We start from the raw sequence: 20747 nt of genomic DNA on the forward strand, positions 1-20747 counted from the left end.
ATCGAACGCACGCACAACCTACATACCTTTCGTGTCAAATTTGCGATTCAAAGCTCCTGGCGTGTTATGTTCAGTTTTAGTCACTAGGGTCCACTAGCGAAGTAAATTTTTTTAGTCTTGTTCAATAGCGCATGCCCCTCCTTGAAGCCTATAATTAAAGAGTGAAATAGAACTAAGCGACCTGCACCGTTTGTAACGTCTTACGTAGTTGGTCGAGAAGAAAAAAGAACGAACAACAGATCCCAGCTCTAAAAACAATGCAGCTGCAGGTTATAAGTGTCCAGTGAAAATAGAGCTTTTGAAGGGTGCGGGTCTGCTGAATAGTCCGGGAACTGTTACTGCTATACCAGCACTTTAAAATATATTTATAATTAAATGTGGTTGTTCAGTTGCGTTTTAACGAAATCGAACAGAGAAACAAAGTAACATTAATCAACAAAATACTCGTTCTCGACCTTAGATAATTTTCGAATTTTCCGAGAACTAAAAACAAAAACAATAACGAAAGAATTGTGTACACTTCCTTTACAATTAAGCGAATTCAAGTTACAATAGAAAGATTTGACTGTACCTTTCTTTGGCAAAGGTCTTCTTTCGAATTTATTACATCTCGTACTGGAGGCTTTTTCTTAACTCAGTGACAGTTGAGGGCCGGTCCACAATAATGAATTTTCGTTCGAAAACGCATATTATCTTAGACGTTTTTGCCAGTGAAAACAAAATGAAAAACCGAGTTAATGGACTAGTTCCCACGAGTCTTCTGTAGCTCAGTGGTAGAGCATCCGAACTAGTAATCAGAAGATCATAGGTTCGACTCCTGCTGGGAGAACTCAGATTTTCTTTGTCCGAGTACGCCTGTCACTGACACGTAACCTGCGAGCAGTAACAACGACACCTGTGAGCTGTCGTCCCCTATTCCCTATTTACTTCACCCAGAAAGTGGAGTCTTTTCTTCCAAATTTCTGCAAGGCTGATCGCACTGGGTAGAAACTGATTAGCACGACAGCCACATGATAGAGACCAAACCGAGAATCAACAGAATGCGGCAACCGTGGACAGCTGTTTCGAGCTGGTTCGCTCTCGTCAGCACGGTGTAGCACAGCAAAAAGTAGAACAACCAACGCGAGTCGAGTGGTCTACCAAATGCACGTGGTAGTGATTTCGGATGGGCCCAAATTCAGACATCCGTCCACGTTATAGCGCGTGACTACGAACAATGAACAAAAGAACTGAAATATCATGTCGCTGTCGCAATTAGTTAAAAATGAGAAAAGCAAAACTTTCCTTCACAAGAACATGGCCAAACCATGTTAAAAAAGGTACAGCATACTTTTGGCTGACTTAGATCTTTTACATATCCTGCGTATACTTGCAGCATTTTCGTTTGCGGTCCCTTGCTTATTGTTTACTTTTCTCTTCTTTCCGCCGCGTAATAAGCAAAAGAACTAGGAGACATGTCCTCGCAGGCTAAATAAAAACGCAGGAATTTGAAACTGCATAAGTTTGAAAGTGGCCAAGGCTTACCACCTGGATTTATTTTGAAAATACCTTGATTTAGCATAACATGAAAACATTTCACATACTGACAGTATTCAGCCGTACGAATAAGTCTGGTGTTTTCAGTAATTTGTTGTATTAAGGAATAGAAAAGGTTATTGTGTTCCACCCGGAAGAGGCTTTTGCTAGGTCTCGAACTTTCTCAGTTCTTTTTCAAGTAGTTCTTCATTCACTCGGTGCTTCATAAGAAATGATCCATTTAAATGAAACACGGGAATTTCATATCTGTACTTCTCAAACCAAGTCTCGTTCCCTTTTTCTGTGATGTCCACCTCCTGAAAATGAAACTGAAAATAAAAAAAGAGATTATGTCTGTCAAATTTTTACACCTACGCTTTTACATGTAAAAAAGGTGGTCCTTTCGCGCTGTTTAAAGCCTGGTTTTATAGGGAACCTCCACGCTCGCAAACAATAGACGTTAAATTGTTGAAATAGTGTCTACATTTGAAAGCTTGGTCTAAAAGGTGGACGTAGCATAATTGGATATGATTATCGCCCATAATTTTCTTTTAAATTTCCCGCGCGCGCTACCATTTTGGATTTTATGACGTTATACGGTTGCCGTAGCCTCTCACGCAGACGTCCTTAGGGGTTCGTGAGGCTAACGGTTGCCGCAACTCGCAAGAGTTTAAAAGCGAAAATAAGCGATAATGAAACCAACTTTTAGAACACTAATTAAGCTAACTAAGCTTAACATTTAGACACTATTTCCAACAACTTCATGTCAATTTGTTGTAAGAGTAGACGTTCCCTTAAAGTGTACTTGAAGCTGGAAAGGAGAATTCGGTTCGTTTCTTTTTTGTTAGACCAGAAATGAGAGGCAAAGGAGAGTCTTAAGAGGGAAAAGCAGACTGATTGTAAGAAGTGTTGTAACTAATGAATGTAATTTGTGTTCGTCAATAGTACTGTTATTTAATTATTACATGTTGATGTGTGTGTATGAACACGTAATGTTGTAAGTCATTTATTGACGAATCAATAAAAATAACAATAACTACCCTCCCATGGGTGCTGTCTCTCAAGTAATCAGGATGAAATCCAGAAATCTAACATTTTTATATGCATAAACACGACAAATGCGTTTGCAAAACATTAATGATTTTGCTGCTAGAAAATAAACAGCTGCAGTTAGTAGAGACCTGACAATTTTCACCATCTCAAACAGAAATTCAGTTCCTTCGGATCATACTGTTTACATAGCTTTGACAGTTTTTGTGCTAGCCTGCAAACAGGCTCCTAAGTTGACAGGCTATTTTTGTGCTTGAGATAGTGGAAATTTACTCTACTACATGCAGGAAGTGTCTGCAACCAACCCTATGCTTGTAGCCTTCTAGAGCAGCCTTAGCGTCATCACAGAGTGAGCAGAAATCCTGGGAAGAAAAAAAAGTACAGAAAGCAGGAGTCTCCTGTATATAAAATCAGGTAATTTTTCAAGAAAAAGAATTCAGTACCCTTGATTGAGAAATCCAAATTCAAATTCTTTAGAAATTCCTGTCTGTTCGTCAGTTCACCCTACCTTAAAGCCCAGTCCCTTGGCATTCCCACTTCATTCAAGCCCAAACTCTCATTTGAATGGTGATGTCACCAAATAAGACAGCCTACATGCCGGCATCTCCTATTTCCCCTTCCAATTCGGGATTTGAATGACCTACCATCGGACATTAGACGCCGCGAAACAGAAATCTCTTCCTTTTAGACTTCTCCTCTTTGAAGAACTAATTTTCTTTTTTTTTTTACACTCTGTCTGTCTAGTTGCACTATGCACTGCACATTCTTGTCCTAGTAGTTCCCACACCTGCACTGCACTTGAGTCGAAATGGGGAACTATTGTCTCATAATAATTATTGTTAGATGTAGATAATTTCCCTTCTCTTCACACGGAAAGAAGAGATGTCTGCTAATTGTGTTCCAGTGTCCTTCGGTTCAGGTTTTAAATTGGACATAAATTAAGCCAACACAACTTTTTCTCCAACTTTTTCAACCCGGGGGGGGGGGGGGGGTACTTCCTTATAAGAAGCAAATGGGGATGTGCCGCTGGATGGGATAGCATTTTCACGACTGGATTGACTAGAATGGGATTGCATTTTCAATAAAGTTACTAGAATGGGGTCGCACATTTTCGGATTTTTGGGGTAAGAAAATTCTATTAAGTAGGGATTCAAAATGGCCTTGGTTAAAAAGTTTAGAAGCTGTTGTTTATTAAATGTAACAATCACTTCGCATTACATTCCGTTCTTTCAATTCATTTTAGGATGACCTATTTGAAGGATTGATAAAGTAGATGTATAAATAGAAAGTGACTTAGTTGGGATCGCGAAAGTTACATTTTCCCAAAAGTAACTAAGATGGGGTCTATAACTGGCCACAAAATAGATTATAATGGGGCACGGGCTCTGAGAGGCTAGCCTGCGTAGCAAGAGTTTCTGTGCTGTTTCGGAGCAAAGAAAGACCGAGGAATGAGATTCTCGGTTTTGGCCGCTCGAGAAATGAAACAAGAGCCAAAAAAACACCCCCTCCCTGCTTACTCGCGCCATTTTTCGCGCGGTCCTTGCTCGGAAACAGCACGGAAACGCTTGCTACGCAGGCTACTGAGAGGCCAGCAGCACATTGCCAGCAAAACTGAACCCAAGTACCCTCCCCCCCCCCCCCCCCGGCTTTTCAACTCTTTGGTAATTATGTTTGATCTGCTGGATCACTGGACCTTAATTTAATTACAGAGCCAGAATCTTCTTGGTCTGATCACCCTGTACAAACAGACGTAATAGGAGTAATGCAAATTGTTCAAACAGAATTTTGGGAACAGTTTTCACAGGAGTGTCAGGAGTAGCAGGGGCGGATCCAGGGGAGGTGAAATGGGTGAATTTTCACCCCCCTTTTTTGAGCCCCCTTCCTTTTTTTTTTTCCTTATCCGTCAAATATTGAAATAATATTTGATTTCTCTAATTGAGGTGGAGAATGTGCATTAGCGATGACTGGTTCTACCAATCAATTTATTCATTTTGAGCCTGTTGAAATGGGGTTGACAGACCTACACGACTCCCGCTGTGTGCCCATTGTGTTGATAAAAGCCTTTATAATTTTTCTTTAATAAGCATGTCTTTAAGCGATTTCCCTTTTCTATAATAGATAAAGGGAGGTTCCTTGTATATCTCTCTTAGTAGCGGCTGGTTTTGTATTAAATGCCATTCAGTGTCCATTAGAATATTTTTCAAACATGGCAGTGATGGTTAAAATTGTGTCACGAAGGGTAGAATTTTCTTGTGCACTTTCTGTTTTTGTGTAAGAGCGTTCTTCCTTTCTGCGAAGTTAACTTCGGAGAGGATTTTGTCCACCAGGTTACTAGGATAAGCTCTCGATACCAGGCGTGTTTTAAAGTTTTTAAAGTTTTCGTCAAACACTACTTTAGAAGCGTTTGTCCTCAGAAGTGCCTGCTGGGTGGCAGCTGTTGTAGTTTGTGTACTGAAAGGTTTGTAATGTGTGCGCACGTCGAGAATCGATTCTTTCTCGAATCTCTGTCCCTTATAGACTGTTGTATCCAAGAATGTTGTTTCTAATTCTGAGACTTCAGCGGTAAACTTCATGGTAGGGTGGTACGAATTTGCTTGCTCAATGAATTTTCTATTTCTTCTTTGTTTGTATCCCACAAGTAAAATACATCGTCAATGAATCTTCTCCACATTAGTGGTTTGTGAACGCTCTGCCTTAAGATCTCCTTTTCTATAGATGCCATAAAGATGTTGGCAAAAGCTACTGCCATTTTAGTGCCCATGGCAGTTCCGTGTGTTTGGAAGGAGTTCTCCTTCAGTATAAGGCTGAGCATGTCTCTGAGGAAATTTGTAGCTATAGGAGGGTTATTGGCATGAAAGTTCTCGTATGCGTTGCATACTATAGTGATTGTTTCAGTCCTCCTGTGGGATATTCGTGTAAAGGCTAGTGACATCCATTGAGACTAGAAAAGCGTTTCTAGGCACCCTAGTGCTTTCAATAAACCTTATGAAATGTGTCGTATCTTTTAGAAACGAGTCCTGTATTTGTGCTATTGGCTGAAGTAGTTTGTCTACGAATGATGATAGGCGTTCTGTTGGGCCATCACACCCAGATATGATAGGTCTTGACTTCCGACTAATGTCGGTTTGTGAATTTTTGTGAGGGTATAAAACACTGGGCTTCGAGGCGGATTTGGTGTTAGGTTAAACCATTTAACCGTCATTTCGTCTATGCACCCTGCTTGATGAAGGGCATTAATGAGGTGTTTAACTCTCTGGGATGTGTCTCTAACCATTGGTTCGTCTAGTGGCTGACAGTTATTTCTATCATTCAATTGTTTCTGTCCGTCATTGATTTTGTTTTCTCCGTTCATAACGACGGTTGTTCTGCCTTTATCTGCTTTTTTGAGAATAATTTCTTTGTTGTTAACGTTAATAAGCTCCTTGAGAGCTCTTCGCTGCACAGACCTCAAACACCTCAACCAGGCTTTGGCTCTATAAAAAATTACATTATTACAAAAATTCACCCCCCATTTCAAAATCCTGGATCCGCGCCTGAGTAGGTGGGGTCTAAGTGGTGAAATGAGATTGTTCTAATTTGATCTAACAATGTTTACTGTCACACAACCAATCAGAGTACTTTCCCCACATTCCAGGGAACAGTAAGATACTGGAACAAGATTAGCAACTGCATTCCACAGATGTCTCTCCTTGCTGCATGAAGCAAAGGAAATCTTAGTAGATGTCTGCACCCAGGCTAATCAGCTTTGGAACAAAAATTTGCAGCACACAAAATCAGCGGTGCAGGCCAAAACTCTGCAAGTTTGGAACATTTTGCTGACTTCTTGCAATGACCCTCAAACAGGAAGATTAGTTGAGCAGGGGGCTGAAAAGCTTGTGTGCAACGTGCACAACGAAAGATAGGTGTGTTATCTCATCATTCCGGGGGTTGGGGGTGGGGAACTCCCATATAAAAGTGACAGGGGTGATCATGGGAAATTTTGAAAAGAACCCCTAAAAGGTACCAGATTTCTGTTTTGTGGGCCTGGTCCGAACAAATTGTTAACCCTAACAGCGAGCCAGGAATGAGACAAAACTTAACATCAGTTGACCCACATTTACTTCTCTCATAATTTTCGGCTCAATACCCTAAAAGGAACCACCATACCAGCACTGATCTGACGAAAGCCATTTTAGATTATACCAAAATCACGAATTTTAACCCCAAAAACTGAAAAAGGTACGACGTTCAACCCCGTCACTATTTTATCGGAGTCCCCCACCAGGCTCATCATGCGCTTGGGCTGCCCGTACTGGTGTGCATTTTATACACACCTGTAACCAAACCAGTATTAAAGGAAGCTTACCTTCGTGTAAAGGGTGAGGACAGGAAGTGAAGATTTGCTTGATAAAAATCTGGGCTTAGTGTAACCAAGAGGTCGTGACTGCAGGTTTTTTGCAACACGTACTGCATACCTTGACGCTCTGTAAATCCAGGGTACACCTTGCATAGTGTGATTGGGAGAAATGAGAGTTCAAACACCTGTTCGAATGATTTGATCAAACGGCCGCCATGTTGGTTTTTTAATGGCGAGCGAAACCTGGGGAGACTCAACTTCGTTCCCAGGTTCCTTTCGTCTTGTTCTCATCTTACCACAGACAACAAAAAATTATATTCAATAATTGAATTGGAATTTGTTTTATTTTTTGAGGAGAAGGGAAAATTGGAGTACATAGAGAAAACCCCCCCAGAGGAGGTAATGCGCCAATCAATATTCAAAACTTCAATATCCCCCTCCCCGCCCTTGGGCATTTTGAAGTGCTTCAAGACTTCTTCCCACCCCAAGGCCCCTGGGAATAAAAACTAAGACTCAAGTCTAGGATAGGGTAGGGATTTTTGGTATCTAGTCTAGAATAGGGAGGCCAAATGCGGTTGAACATGGTCTGGTGTAAACTAAAGCTTGGTTCACACTTGTGACATAAGCATAAGAAAGGCGACATACGCAGGCACATTGGGCTTCAAAATCTGTAGAAGACGTTATCTTGGAACTGCAGATCAGCCGGCAGAGAATGGGCACTATTTTCAATTATATTTCCGCTGATATCAAACACTGCTGCTTCGTTATGCTTTGCTTATGCTTATGTCGCACCGGTTCACACTACACATTCTTATGCTTATGTTTATGCTTATGCTTATGTCACAAGTGTGAACCAAGCTTAAGGGTTTCAGAGTCCCAACAGCACACCCTAACCCAAAATCCACTGAGTACCCGTCCACCCAATCCGTGTAACAATTGCAAAAGGTTGCGATTTTGGTGCTTCATTAAAATGGGTTAATTTTCACCCACCATTATGCCTGAGTGGTACAGGATAGGAAAACAAAAGCAAGATGCATAAACTCAATGTATCATAATTTTCTATTAACTTTATTTTTATATTTAATTTATTAAATATTACTGATCGCAGATTTATGTCCTAAAACTACCCATGCAAGAGCTGAAAACCTTGACAGAAGTGCTCATTAAATAGTTTTATTTAGCAAGGAAAAATGGAAAACTACTGTGCACATGTGCCCAATCTGTTTATTTCTGTAACATTTTGCTTTTATGCTAGTCATGATAAGAATTTGTTGAATAACATAATTTAGAAGTATTGGTGTGTAGCACTGCTGTAATTATATTTACAAGTTGTGCAGCTGTATTTTAACACGGTGGGCAGCAAAACTTCTTTTCTGCATACTAAAGTACTTCCTTATTCTCGAATTCCACTCAATAATGGTGAACTTAAGCAGCAAGACAACAACACAAACATCACTTGAAAATATAACTTCAGTTTACACTGAAGAAATGGCAAATTACCAGGCACTAAATTGGTAGAAGTGTGGTCGAGTTAAAACAGAGAATGAAATATTCATCATTGTGCGTTAACATTGTCACAAAACCTTAGTGAATTTGGTGATTTCATGCTGTTGTTTGCAGGGAATTTTCATGTAAACGTATGACAAAGCCATTGATTTTGCTCATTAAACCTGCTATTTTAAAGCATTGTCTTCGCCATCAGTGTCATTGTTCCTTAAAATCCCTAATAAATAGAGTGGAACCTTCTTAACATGGCCACCAACAGGACATGAGAGTCTGGCCATATCAACCGAGTGGCTGCATAAATGGGGCAGGGTCAAATTTCATCGCTGGTCTCCTTCAAGTGATGTCATGACAATATTATATCACAATTGACCATCTTGGAGTTGCTGTGAATCTCATTACAAAAGCAGAGGCTACGTGCAAAGCTTTTCATGTGAAAATTAGCTTTGTTTACATATGAATGAAAGCTATTTTTTCAAATTAAAACCACCCACGAAGCCCTCCAGAATGCAGATACAATTTAATTGAAATGGAACTACAGTCGACTCCCGATAACTCGAACCGTCGCTAACTCGAACCTCGCGCTAACTCGAACCAATTTTCCTTTCCTTTCAGGTCATTTCCTATATAATTTTACCCTCGATAACTCGGACTCCCGATAACTCGAGCCTTTTTCAATTTCCCTTGAAGGTTCAAGTTATCGGGAGTCGACTGTACTATAAATAGTGAGATAAAATGTCACTGAATTTTACAAGTAGGAACTTACTGCTTAACACTGTACCTTAAGTCAACATGAACATGTTACAATCAAACTTAAAGAATATGGTAATTGTTTCTCAAGATGTATTTTGATTTTCCACTTCTCTGTCCTTTAGAATACAAACTTGGTTTGAGTGCCCTTTGATTGGGATTTTACAATGTGGCTGTTGTCAGAAAGCATTAACAACATTTTCTTATAAGGTTTTCTTATAGGCATTTCACCAGTACAAAGTGAAAGTGGCTGGAATAATGAGGTTGAGCTGGCTGTATGGCAGGGTTCCACTGTATCAGCTAGTGCTCCCAGCTTGTTCATTCCTCGCCACGTTCTTACAAACCACTAATAAGTACATTTACTAAAATTACACAGTCATTAAAAAGAGGCCAGTATTAAGTATTACACTGTCTAAATTTGCAAAACCAAACCACCTGCCGTGATGTGGTCCCCGCCGCCTCCCGTTTGCAACACCTGAGTGCAAACTAATACTGGAGCAATGCAGATTTCATAATCATGTTCCTCCCAACAGGACACAGGTGAATTGGGATTGAAATGAACTCTTGGGCTGCCTGGAACCACACTTTTTGAAAATGAATCGTCCATGAATAACTTTGATTTCTTGGGGTCGATTTCTCTAGAGCCACATACATGCCTGGTAGCTGTCAGTGAGGCTTTTGCAGCAGCAGCTTTGGTATTTTTCCAGTTTGATCCTTTTGTGGTTAGAATGGCCTGGAACGCAAGGGTATGAATGTGTAATCTTGTTAGTGGTCTGGCCTTCTTCCCTTTATTGTAATTCTCTTTGGAAACCCTGTACACATCTCTCATTAGATCCAGCACTGTCGCCACTCTGGGTTTCTGACTGGACACAACTGTTATGTTTCCATAAAGAAGCTTACTCCACAAGTTTGGAAGTTCTTGCTCATTCATGCCCATAGAGCCTGCATAAGGTATTACCTCCTGCAACATCTCGTCAAAGAACTTTTCATCATTAAATGGAGCCATCTCAAAATGAATGGGGATTTGCTGTGTGTCAAGGAAAGATGAAACCCTTCTCATAATCTCACCACTCTCACCGGGATTAAAGCCAGGAAAGTTATCAAGTATATGAAGCCCTCCAATTACTAACACTGCTGGTGAGAACTCTGTCAGCTTCTCTTGAAATTTGTCCAGTGATTTGAGGTAAGGATTGTGCTCATCACGGTGTAGTACTAATCTGTTGGCTCTTTGTGACTCATACTTCCCCCATGGCAAATGCGCAGGGTATTCCAGCAAGCAGTGGATGTCATCAATATCAACGATGGTTCCAGCTGCAGTCATGTTCTCAGGAAGCATGCTCAGCAATTCTTCAGAAATATCAGCTGCTATCAGGACGTGACAGCCCTCCTTAGCTAATCTCTTACCAATCTGTAATCCAGTTCCACCTGTCAGCTTACGAGTGCTTTTTACTTCTAGAGCTTTCGCAGTCACCTTGCGAAAAAGCTCTTTGTCTTCAACATAGCGTCTGCCAAAAATATCCATGTACATAAATGAGTGAATCAATTGGTTATTCATGCAATAATTTTATTATAAACTTAAGCCTCTTCTAGATTAATGAGAATGCTGGGGTAGTGGAATAGTGGCATGAAAATAAATAATATTAAAAATTATTTATTCTTATGCCAATTTGCATACCACTTTGCCTAGGTCTCCAAGAACATACTTGAACTGGAATACATGGAATTGAGGGGAGACGGAGTACTCCTCAGAACTTTTGGTGGGATTTGTCAGGGAAGAGTAACTGATGTGCATGACTTAAATATTCCACGATAAAATATCAACTGGAAAATTAAATGAATGAATAATGTCACAAAATATATCACATGTAATGTGAATAACATTAAGTTAGTGACAAAACAGATTGCAATATAATATTAACCAACAAAGTCCGAAGTTAATGTACTGCATGAAAATGATGTAACTGCACACTTCTATTAAGCTAAATTAGGAAAAGAAACACATGTGATTGTGCAATGAGAATTAAATTTAGGAGCATTACAAGGTGTAGGCATGGGATTTTACTGTGCTCGTGATCATAGGGAAAGTATTATTTTGTTGTGCAAAATTATAGTAGAACTGAGTAAATCTTAGTACAACTGTAATGTAAGGTCAGATTGAATAAGAAAAAAATGAGAACAGAATTGTGAATCACAAGTAGAGGATAGTGAACTGTAGATTGGATATTGGAGATTGTCAGATTGTTGGAATGTATGGTTCCAGAAAAAAATTCATACCTACCCCATAGAAGGTCATCCGAAATTCCTAGGGGGAGGGGACTTAAGAGTCAAAATTTTAGAAGTAAAGTTTAAAGATAAACTAGAATTTCCTAGGGGGAGGGGGTGGGTACAAAACAGAACCCTTCAGTGGGTGGAGTACAGATATTTTCTTAGTTTGCACAATGTTAGAATAAAACTTCAGAAAAGGAAAGATAACAGTCCTCTTCGTTTAGGGTTATGGGGTTATTAGGTTCCTCTTTGTTTAGGGTTATGCGGCTTGGTTCTCAAAACCCTGACCCTATTTCAGACCAAACTAGGTAATCTCCTTTTGCCTTTAACAGACCTGGCCTTGGAAATCTATACCCATTTTCAGACCTGGTTTCTAAAATCCATACTTGTTTCTATAAAATCGATACCCGTTTTCAGACTGTCAGACCAAAATTTTTGAAATCTATATCCTATTTCAGACCAAAATGGCCCAAAAAAACTATACCCTTTGGGGCCATACATACCTATTTAGCTAATATCCGGGGGGGGGGGGGGGGGGTACTCCCATATATGGGCTATATATGGTCACGTTTTACGAAAAAGAAATGGGTTTTTAAAACTGAAGTGTCCGCTAAAGTATTAGAAAAGCGATTTTCATGGAGATTTGTGTTTATCCGTGCACATTAGCCGTTGTTTGGGTCCCTTGAATAGGGTGTCATTTTTCGGGTTCGGTCCTTAAAAAGGTATCCATTTTCCCTTCCTTTACCCTTAGGGTCAGGATCAGGGTCAGGGTTCAAGAACCTTTGTGGCACACCCCTATCGAAAATTTTCGAGAGTACCCCCCTAGGGCTAATATAGGGGAGTACCCCCCCCCACCCCTGGTAATTGCCTTAATTTCAATGAGGAAAACAAATGAATCAAAGGCTCCTGTGAGCCAACTCGTGAATGCAGATGACACATAGTAATTGCAATTTAGACGGCTACGGAAACTTCCTCAAAAGCTAAAAGAAATTATATCTTTGCCCGATTATGTAACGAAAAATGACCATTCTTGTACTATTAAAATGATTGTCAAATTATTCTGTACAGATTGAATAAGCCGATTATTCTGATGCGCCGATTAAAAAATATCACGTGTTTTTTTTATTCAAAGTTTATAGGAGCACGCCATGTGCAGCCACGTCATGCAAATGCGTGTGATAGTCCGCGGCTACTGGATTTCGCGATCGGGCTAGTGGATTCTAACCATCACTTGCCCGATGGGCAAGTGAAGTTTTTTTGGGAATTAAAATTACAAAATTACTGTAGGGCAAGCCGATCTCACAAAGGGAAATATGTTCAACAAAGTATCGCATTACGATTCATGCCCGACATAAATGTGTGAAATTTTTCCTTTGGAGTTCAGTCCACGCAATCCTCAAGTAAAAATAATGAACTATGACAAGCTCTTGCTAAATAAGAATTATTTATCGACCGCGTCCTTTTGCTTTCCCATAAATTACCAGTTGTAAATTTCGAAAATGAAACATTTTTTCCCTTTGAAACCTCTATGAAAGCTGACAAGATCTTAAAAGTGTTCATTTCACCAGAAATTTGCATAATTTTGTTTACGACGTCAATGATGCGTGACATGGCACGTTCCGCTTTCGCGTGAAAACTGACAAATTAAATTATTTTTTAATTAAATTATTTTTAAATTCAATTATTTTTAATTCTTGAAAGAAACCGCACTTCGTAGAAAAAAACGAAAAAATCCTATAACTTTGCTCAGATTCAACGAAAAATCCCCATTCTTACACTAAAATGATTGTCAAATTATTCTCTACAGAATGAATGAGAGAATTCTGACGCGTCGTGAAACAAATTTTCACGTTTTTTTTTTTTCACTAATTGAGTTTACGACCCCGGACTTTCTGAAAAACTGAAAAAACTTGAAACTTTGCTCAGATTGAACGAAAAATCGCTATTCTTGCACTAAATGATCGTCAAATTATTCTCTACATATTGAATAAGAATTTCCTGATGCGCCATGAACAACAAATGTTCGCGTGTTTTTTTCCACTAATTGAATTTAAAACTCATTCACTGCGCACGCCCGAAAGTTAACGACAAAACCGACTGATCGACTGATCGACCGACCAAGTCGAGAGTCAGCTATCGCTATAACTCGTTCATTGCGCATGCGCGCATTCACGAGTTAAAAAGCTCTTTTCCATCTGGGTTTTGCAACAATAAGCTGTTTAGTAAGACGTGGATCATAATGGACACCCCCCTTTTATTTTCCTTTTTTTTTTTTTTTGAAGAAGAAGAAGAAAAAAGTGCGCTTTACGATATAAGTGGATCCACTTTCGAAAAACCATAAAATGGGTGACAAACTTAATATAAGCTGATACTTACGATGAAGCTGCACTATGATTGAAGAAAAAAGCAAATGTTTCCAGAAGTTCTTTCTCGTTCTTCACGACGTCATGTGGTTTGGCTTCGTCGGGAGGATCAAGCTCCATTGCTTCTAGTAACTCCAGGGAATCAATAAAATAATCCATGGTTGATTCAAAACCGCAGGCGACCTTGGGTGTTCCCTGTAACGGATTTCCTCGTTCTATGGCTATCAGTCCGTCCAATACTGCAAGAACACGTTTCTCTTGACTTGTAATGTGTTTGTAGTAAAGATAGGCTCCCGCGACGACCAAAATGGTGAGTATACCAGTCACGGTATTAGCCATTTCGCGATTGAACAGTTGGCCAAGTAAAAGTTAAAGGGAGGTGCCGAATTTTATGTCCTAAATATGCAAAATCTGCCACATCGAGGGATTCGAAAAACAGGTTGTGTCTCGTGGAAACAAAGGCTCTGGGAAAACCCGCTGACTCGAGATAACGCCGTATAATAACCGCCATTTTGAATTTTTAACGCATGACTCCTGTCTCCAAGCCCCAGCGGGGGGTTCTCCCCTTGATTGGGGTTTGAAATTTACGATTCCGGAATTTTTTCGGGTAGGAAAATTTGGCAAGCATTTTTTTGGGAGGCAGGGATTTTTTTGAATATTGAAAACAATCTGGAGATTCGTGGTATACAGTGCCCGCGTATCCAGGCCGCCTTGTCATTCTGCATAATGTTATTGTTAAAACAGAAGATTTTCATGGGGGTCTCGAGTGTTGTTAGAATGACTACCAGATGCGGAAAAGATTACTTCAGGTGGTATGATGAATAAACAAACACAAACATTCAAATTGTTTCTGATGTTTTTATTTTTTGTGTTATATCATTTTATGCTTTCTGAAAAATTTTAAGGCTCGGAAATTCGGCATGGGATTTTTTGGGGGTTAATTTTTCGTCCTGGGATTTCTTTTTGGTTTTGTTGGAAGCCCTAAGGATTTTTTGGGTTTTCATTCTTGCCCCCAGCCTATTCCATCATCCCCGTCACTTGAAATCCGGAGTACCCTCCCTGGGCTCCCATAAACGTTTAGTGGGAGTTGTGCCGCCTTACCCGCAGCCCATCTGATAGCATAAACATCTTCACTGCTCGCCAAACTAAAATACATACATTCTTCCTTGACGTACGCCAACAAGGCTTTTCGAAGACACAACAACAACAACAACACTTTATTAAAACAGAGAGTTACCAGTTAGTTACATACCTACCCGCAAATAGCTAAAGCTAGTCGAGACGGGTAGGTATGGCTATACTAGACTAAATGCAAATAAATTTGGTGTTTACAACTTGATAGCAGCAACTAAACAAAAAGGATTCGCAAGCTGATAAAAAATTACAGGATTGTTACAAATTTACAAGCTTTTCATTATTTCAAGAATTGACGAAGGTGTAAGGTAAGCTACTCTAAATACCAAGAGTTTGTTGAATGCTGCACAATTTTGACATACCTAGAGCTGTTCATTTACCCCTCTGCATTTTATACAACATTGCTTTTTTACTGCAATATTCTACAAAAATAAAGCAGTAGCCACATGCAGTCATAGACTGTACTGCCTTTTATAATTATTGTCCATGTAGAGCATAACATGTGTTACCCATACCTGCCAACCCTTGGAGTAAAAAAATCTGGAGACATCTAGAAATCTTCAGGGGCACCCAAAGAGCTAAATTATCAGAATTCATCAAGGAACAAACTCAACGCGAAGTGAACAACGAAAAAGGCTATATTTAGGGCTTATGCGGGGAGTGGGGGGGGGGGGGGGTTGTATCGTTCAATATATAGATATTTGATTTCTATGTTTTACGTTTACCGATGACAATACCTCAAATATGAATTCCACTTCTTGTTTTTTTTTTTTTTTTTTGCGTTTTCACGGAGTCGAAAATAACGAAATTAATGAAAATATTGGAAAAAGGCCACGCTAGGTATTTCCAGGGAGATTTGGTGCCTCAACTGGGAGACCGGGAGATTTCATGAAAAACTTGGAAACTCCCGCTAAAACCGGAAGAGTTGGCAGCAAGAAGAGTTCCTTGTTCATCCTGGGCAGTGCTTGCTGGTGGCTACATGAAGTAGTAACTTTACTCGTTCCCAGTCTACAACTTCCCCCAAGATGGCCGCCAACGTCGGACAAAAAGACAACCGATGGAGGTGTTCGCACAACTGATGCACTTAGTAGGCGGAGGCAAGAATAGTTTCAATCCATTTAAGGTTTTTGGCAAAGAAAACGACCCATTTAACATTCAAGTCGCGGAAAATGCACCTAAGACACTTCAAACAGTGGAACCCTGTTAATATGCATGGCCACCAACAGGACTTGAGAGTTTGGCCGCATAAATGGGGAAGGGTCAAATTTCATGTCTGGTCTCTTTCAAGTGATGTCATGACAATATTACACCACAATTTGCTGTGAAACTCATTACGAAGGCAGAGGCTATAAAGCTAAGTGCAAAGCTTTTCATGTGGAGATTAGTTTTGTTTGCATCTGAATGAAAACTAATTTTTATCATTAAAACCGTCCACGAAGCAATCTGGAATGCAGATACAATTTTAATTGAAATGGAACTACTACAAATAGTAAGATAAATGTCACTAAATTTTACAAGTAGGAACTTACTGCTAAACAGTGTACTTTACCATCCTTTTTCTCACTCATCCAATTTCCCTATTTTTCTTTCCAATTTACATGTAATAGGAATCGTATTACCATGCTGAATTTGTAAAGGAAATGTCTGTTTTAAAAGTCAACACGAACATGCTACAATCAAACGAAAAGAATATTGTAAATTTGTTTCTCAAGACGTAATTTCATTTGTCACTTGTCTGTCCTTTAGAATGCAAATTTGGTTTGAGTGGCCCTATTAATAGGGAGAATTTACAAAGGAAAACACACATTGATTGGGCTTTTACAATGTAGCTGTTGTCACAAAGCATTACACTCAGTTTTTTTTTATAAGAACCATTTTTATAAGAACGTTGAGGCTGAGATTAACCAAAATTTTAAGAACGTATTAAGAACATTCCTCAGGCTAAGAGTTGATTAAGAACGCTTTTTTTTATTTTTTTGCTAATCTGTATATAAAATCAAGGTACCAAATGTAAATTAACCAAAACACTTAAGCGGCGCATGTTTTGTACATGTACTAACATTAACAATTGTAACACTCGTAATAATTATTATTATTAGTTCTTATTATTAGTAGTTCTTATTTATAACTGTTCCAAAATAACTTCCACATCATCGAAGTCATCGGGTGATACAAAGTCTGAAGTATTATCAAGGTAGATACCATATCTCAGCAGGCAATGCACTTGGATAGGTTTCCTGGTCACGTCCACATTGATTAACTGTAATGTACATGTAGTGTATACCAAGTAATTTAAGACCGCCTTAAGAACGTTTTCAGGCTCAAATCGCAAAAAAATATAAGAACGTTCAGCCTCAACTCCAAAATTAGATGTTCTTATAAAAAAAACTGAGTGTAACAGGGCTTTCTTATAAGTTTTTCTTATGGGCATTTCACCAGGACAAACTGAACTTGGCTGTAATAATGACTGAGGTGGACATTTTAATCAGGTGGCCATATGGCAGGGTTCCACTATATCTGCTAGTGCTCCCAGTTTGTTCATCCCTCACCACGTTCTTACAAACCACTAATAAGTACATTTACTAAAATAATTACACAGTCATTCAAAAGATGCCAGTGTTATGTACTGCACATTTCTAAATTTGCAAAACCAAACCACCTGCCGTGATGTGGTCCCCGCCGCCTCCTGTCTGCAACACCTGAGTGCAAACTAACACTGGAGCAATGCAGATTTCATAATCATGTTCCTCCCAACAGGACACAGGTGAATTGGGATTGAAATGAACTCTTGGGCTGCTTGGAACTACACTTTTCGAAAATGAATCGTCCATGAATAACTTTGATTTCTTGGGGTCAATTTCTCTAGAGCCACATACATGCCTAGTAGCTGTTAGTGAGGCTTTTGCGGCGGCAGCTTGGGTATTTTTCCAGTTTGATCCTTTTGTGGTTAGAATGGCCTGGAATGCAAGGGTATGGATGTGTAATCTTGTTAGTGGTCTCGCCTTCTTTCCTCTATTGTAACTCTCTTTGGAAACCCTGTACACATCTCTCATAAGATCCAGCACTGTAGCCACTCTGGGTTTCTGACTGGACACAACTGTTATGTTTCCATAAAGAAGCTTACTCCACAAGTTTGGAAGTTCTTGCTCATTCATGCCCATAGAGCCTGCATAAGGTATTACATACTGCAACACCTCGTCAAAGAACATTTTGTCATGAAATGGAGCCATTTCAAAATGAATGGGGATTTGCTGTGTGTCAAGGAAAGATGAAACCCTTCTCATAATATTACCACTCTCACCGGGATTAAAGCCAGGGAAGTTGTCAAGTATATGAAGCCCTCCAATTACTAACACTGCTGGTGAGAACTCTGTCAGCTTTTCTTGAAATTTGTCCAGTGATTTGAGGTAAGGATTGTGCTCATCACGGTGTAGTACTAATCTGTTGGCTCTTTGTGACTCATACTTCCCCCATGGCAAATGCGCAGGGTATTCCAGCAAGCAGTGGATGTCATCAATATCAACAATGGTTCCAGCTGCAGTCATGTTCTCAGGAAGCATGTTCAGCAATTCTTCAGAAATATCAGCTGCTGTCAGGACGTGACAGCCCTCTTTAGCTAATCTCTTACCAATCTGTAATCCAGCTCCACCTGTCAGCTTACGAGTGCTTTTTACTTCTAAAGCTTTCGCATTCACCTTGCGGAAAAGCTCTTTGTCTTCAACATAGCGTCTGCCAAAAATATGCATGTATATGAATGAGTGAATCAATTGGTCCCTAATTAATTAATTAATTAATTAATAATTCATTCATGTAATAATTTCATAATAAACTTGAGCCTCTTCTAGATTAATGGGAATGCTGGGGTAGCGGAATAGTGGCATGAGAATAAATAATTTTTTTTTATATTACTTTGCCTACTCCAAGAGCATATTTGATCTGGACTACATGGAATTGAGGGAGTAGTCCTCAGAACTTTTAGTGGGGTTTGTCAGGACAAAGTCTGAAGTTAATGTTCTGCATGAATATGATATAACTGTATGCTAATTAGGAAAGGAAACACATGTAATTGTGTAATGAGAATTAAACTTAGGATCATTACAAAGTGTAGGCTTGGGATTTTATTGTGCTCATGGTCGTAGGGAAAGTATTTGTTGTGCAAAGTTCTAGTACAAGTCAGTAAATCTTAGTGCAATAATATTGTAATTTAATGTCAGATTGAGTACGAAAAAATTGAGAACAGAGTTGTAAATCACAATTAGAAGATAGTGAACTGTAGATTGGATATTGGAAATCCTCAGATTGTTGGAATGTGTAGTTCCAGAAAAATCCATGGTGGGAGGGACTTAAAAAGTCAAAATTTTAGAAGTAAAGTATAAAGATAAACTAGAATTTCCTAGGTGGAGAGGGTGGGTACAAAACAAGAACCTTCAGTGGGGAGAGTACAGATATTTTCTTGGTTTGCACAATGTTAGAATAAAACTCCAGAAAAGGAAAGATAACAGTCCTCTTCAGTTTGTGAACCAGCAAGTGCGGAGTCTGCAAAAGATTCCATCACAGGGTTAATGTGGCTTGGTTCTCAAAACCCTGACCCTATTTCAGACCAAACTAGGTAATTTCCTTTTGCCTTTAACAGACCTGGCCTTGGGAATATTTATCCATTTTCAGACTGTCAGACCAAAATTTTTAAAATCTATATCCTGTTTTCGACCAAAATGGCTCAAATAACTACAGTCTGACCTCTATTAAGCGGCCACCCTGGGGACTTTGTAAACTGGCCGCTTAATAGAGGTTGGCCGTTTAATAGAAGTACAATATAAATTGGGTAGAAAAGGCAGTTAACATAATTTTATTGCCTCTATACAGCAAAACGCTTGTTGAAAAGTGAACATATGTGAAGATGAATGTGAAAATCATTGAAACAGAACTTTAAGTGCCCTGATTTGCGCATTTCAAGTCCGTGCAAAGTGCTAGCTCTAACACAGAGAGCATGTAGTATATAACTACAGTATGTTTTAGTGTTGAGTATGTACAGAAAAATATGCAAATCTATGTAACAAAACATCAAGTTTCTTAGGCTTTTTTCCATTGTGGAGCTCGGAGTTGTAACGAGGAGATCAAGTCATTTGCCTTGCCGATAGATAGGGCAAGGTCCTGGTAACCGTGAAACTGGGCAAAGTGTCGGAGTTGATCAGTGTCATTATAGTGGAGATTAAATTGCAGTTCTTGTTACATGTATTAGTTATCACCTTCATATTATCTGTCACCATTTCGCTTGAAAAAATAATTTGCTGGCCGCTTAATAGAGGTAAAAAAAACAATAAATAGTAAACTTGTAAAAGCAAAAAGGTGGCCGCGGCCGCTTAATAGAGGTGGCCGTTGAATAGAGGTATCGAATACAGCACTTTACTGACAAATAATTCGGGACTTTGGAAAGTGGCCGCTTAATGGAGGGTGGCCGCTTAATAGGTGGCCGCTCAATAGAGGTCCGACTGTATACCTTTTGATGCCACACATAGCTATTTAGCTAATATAGGGAAGTACTCCCCTCCCTGGCAATTGCCTCACTTTTAATGAGGAAAACAAATGAAAAAGCTCTTTTGCATCTGAGTCTTGCAACAATAAGCTGTTTAGTAAGACGTGGATCATACTGGGCACCCCTCCCCCATTTTCGTTTTTTTTTTTTTTTTTCAGTGATCGACTATAGACAAGTGGTCACAAGTGAACTGACCTTCCGGATAAAAAAAATGTTCTTTACGATATAAGTGGATCCACTTTCGAAAAACCATATATCGAGTGACAAACTTAATATAAGCTGATACGTACGATGAAGC

The 20747-nt window shown here is 39.4% G+C and overlaps 3 protein-coding genes and 1 long non-coding RNA gene across 6 annotated transcripts in view; 1 reads left to right on the top strand and 3 right to left on the bottom strand.

Moving 5' to 3' along the window:
• Positions 1-1498: 1498 nt before the first annotated feature.
• On the bottom strand, positions 1499-7226 carry LOC146482543 (glutaredoxin-like protein C5orf63 homolog). 3 transcript variants are annotated; one of them, XM_085106891.1, is made up of 3 exons: positions 6911-7145; positions 2871-2927; positions 1499-1844 (listed from the first exon to the last, which is right to left on the bottom strand). In XM_085106891.1, the coding sequence occupies exons 1-3, from the start codon at positions 7052-7054 to the stop codon at positions 1683-1685; spliced, it is 363 nt and encodes a 120-aa protein (XP_084963017.1). In that variant the 5' UTR covers positions 7055-7145; the 3' UTR covers positions 1499-1682. The 3 variants fall into 3 exon arrangements, with proteins under 3 accessions (XP_084963017.1, XP_084963019.1, XP_084963018.1); XM_085106892.1 differs by having other exon boundaries at positions 1715-1844; positions 2851-2927; positions 6911-7226; XM_085106893.1 differs by lacking the exon at positions 2871-2927 and having other exon boundaries at positions 6911-7201.
• Positions 7227-9306: 2080 nt separating this feature from the next.
• Positions 9307-14260, bottom strand: LOC146482544 (ADP-dependent glucokinase-like). The gene is made up of 2 exons (XM_085106975.1): positions 13796-14260; positions 9307-10659 (listed from the first exon to the last, which is right to left on the bottom strand). The coding sequence occupies exons 1-2, from the start codon at positions 14119-14121 to the stop codon at positions 9567-9569; spliced, it is 1419 nt and encodes a 472-aa protein (XP_084963101.1). The 5' UTR covers positions 14122-14260; the 3' UTR covers positions 9307-9566.
• Positions 14261-15156: 896 nt separating this feature from the next.
• LOC146482545 (ADP-dependent glucokinase-like) overlaps positions 15157-20747 on the bottom strand; it is a 6154-nt gene continuing 563 nt past the window's right edge. The window contains exons 1-3 of the mRNA XM_085106976.1: positions 20740-20747; positions 17316-18645; positions 15157-16766 (exon numbers count right to left, since the gene is read on the bottom strand). The exon at positions 20740-20747 is cut by the window's right edge and continues 563 nt beyond it. Coding sequence (XP_084963102.1) covers positions 17553-18645; positions 20740-20747 — 1101 coding nt within the window. The 3' untranslated portion in view covers positions 15157-16766; positions 17316-17552. The remainder of the gene's footprint in view (positions 16767-17315; positions 18646-20739) is intronic.
• Positions 18199-20747, top strand: part of LOC146482546 (uncharacterized) — a 2580-nt gene continuing 31 nt past the window's right edge. The window contains exons 1-2 of the long non-coding RNA XR_014864082.1: positions 18199-18332; positions 18841-20747. The exon at positions 18841-20747 is cut by the window's right edge and continues 31 nt beyond it. This is a non-coding gene — a long non-coding RNA (uncharacterized LOC146482546). The remainder of the gene's footprint in view (positions 18333-18840) is intronic.

The sequence above is a fragment of the Pavona decussata genome, unplaced genomic scaffold, assembly GCF_977016875.1.
Source record: "Pavona decussata unplaced genomic scaffold, jaPavDecu1.1 SCAFFOLD_45, whole genome shotgun sequence".
Lineage (NCBI taxonomy): Eukaryota > Metazoa > Cnidaria > Anthozoa > Scleractinia > Agariciidae > Pavona > Pavona decussata.

What these genes read in the sequence shown, in the direction of transcription:
- LOC146482543 (XM_085106891.1), bottom strand. Translation starts at nt 7,054, where the DNA reads ATGCAAGGTGTACCCTGGATTTACAGAGCGTCAAGGTATGCAGTACGT. An exon ending in TCCTCACCCTTTACACGAAG is followed by an intron (nt 2,928 to 6,910) that starts GTAAGCTTCCTT and finishes TTTTCTTCCCAG; the next exon opens with GATTTCTGCTCACTCTGTGA. An exon ending in TAGAAGGCTACAAGCATAGG is followed by an intron (nt 1,845 to 2,870) that starts GTTGGTTGCAGA and finishes TTTTATTTTCAG; the next exon opens with TTTCATTTTCAGGAGGTGGA.
- LOC146482544 (XM_085106975.1), bottom strand. Translation starts at nt 14,121, where the DNA reads ATGGCTAATACCGTGACTGGTATACTCACCATTTTGGTCGTCGCGGGA. An exon ending in AATCATAGTGCAGCTTCATC is followed by an intron (nt 10,660 to 13,795) that starts GTAAGTATCAGC and finishes TATTTTTGGCAG; the next exon opens with ACGCTATGTTGAAGACAAAG.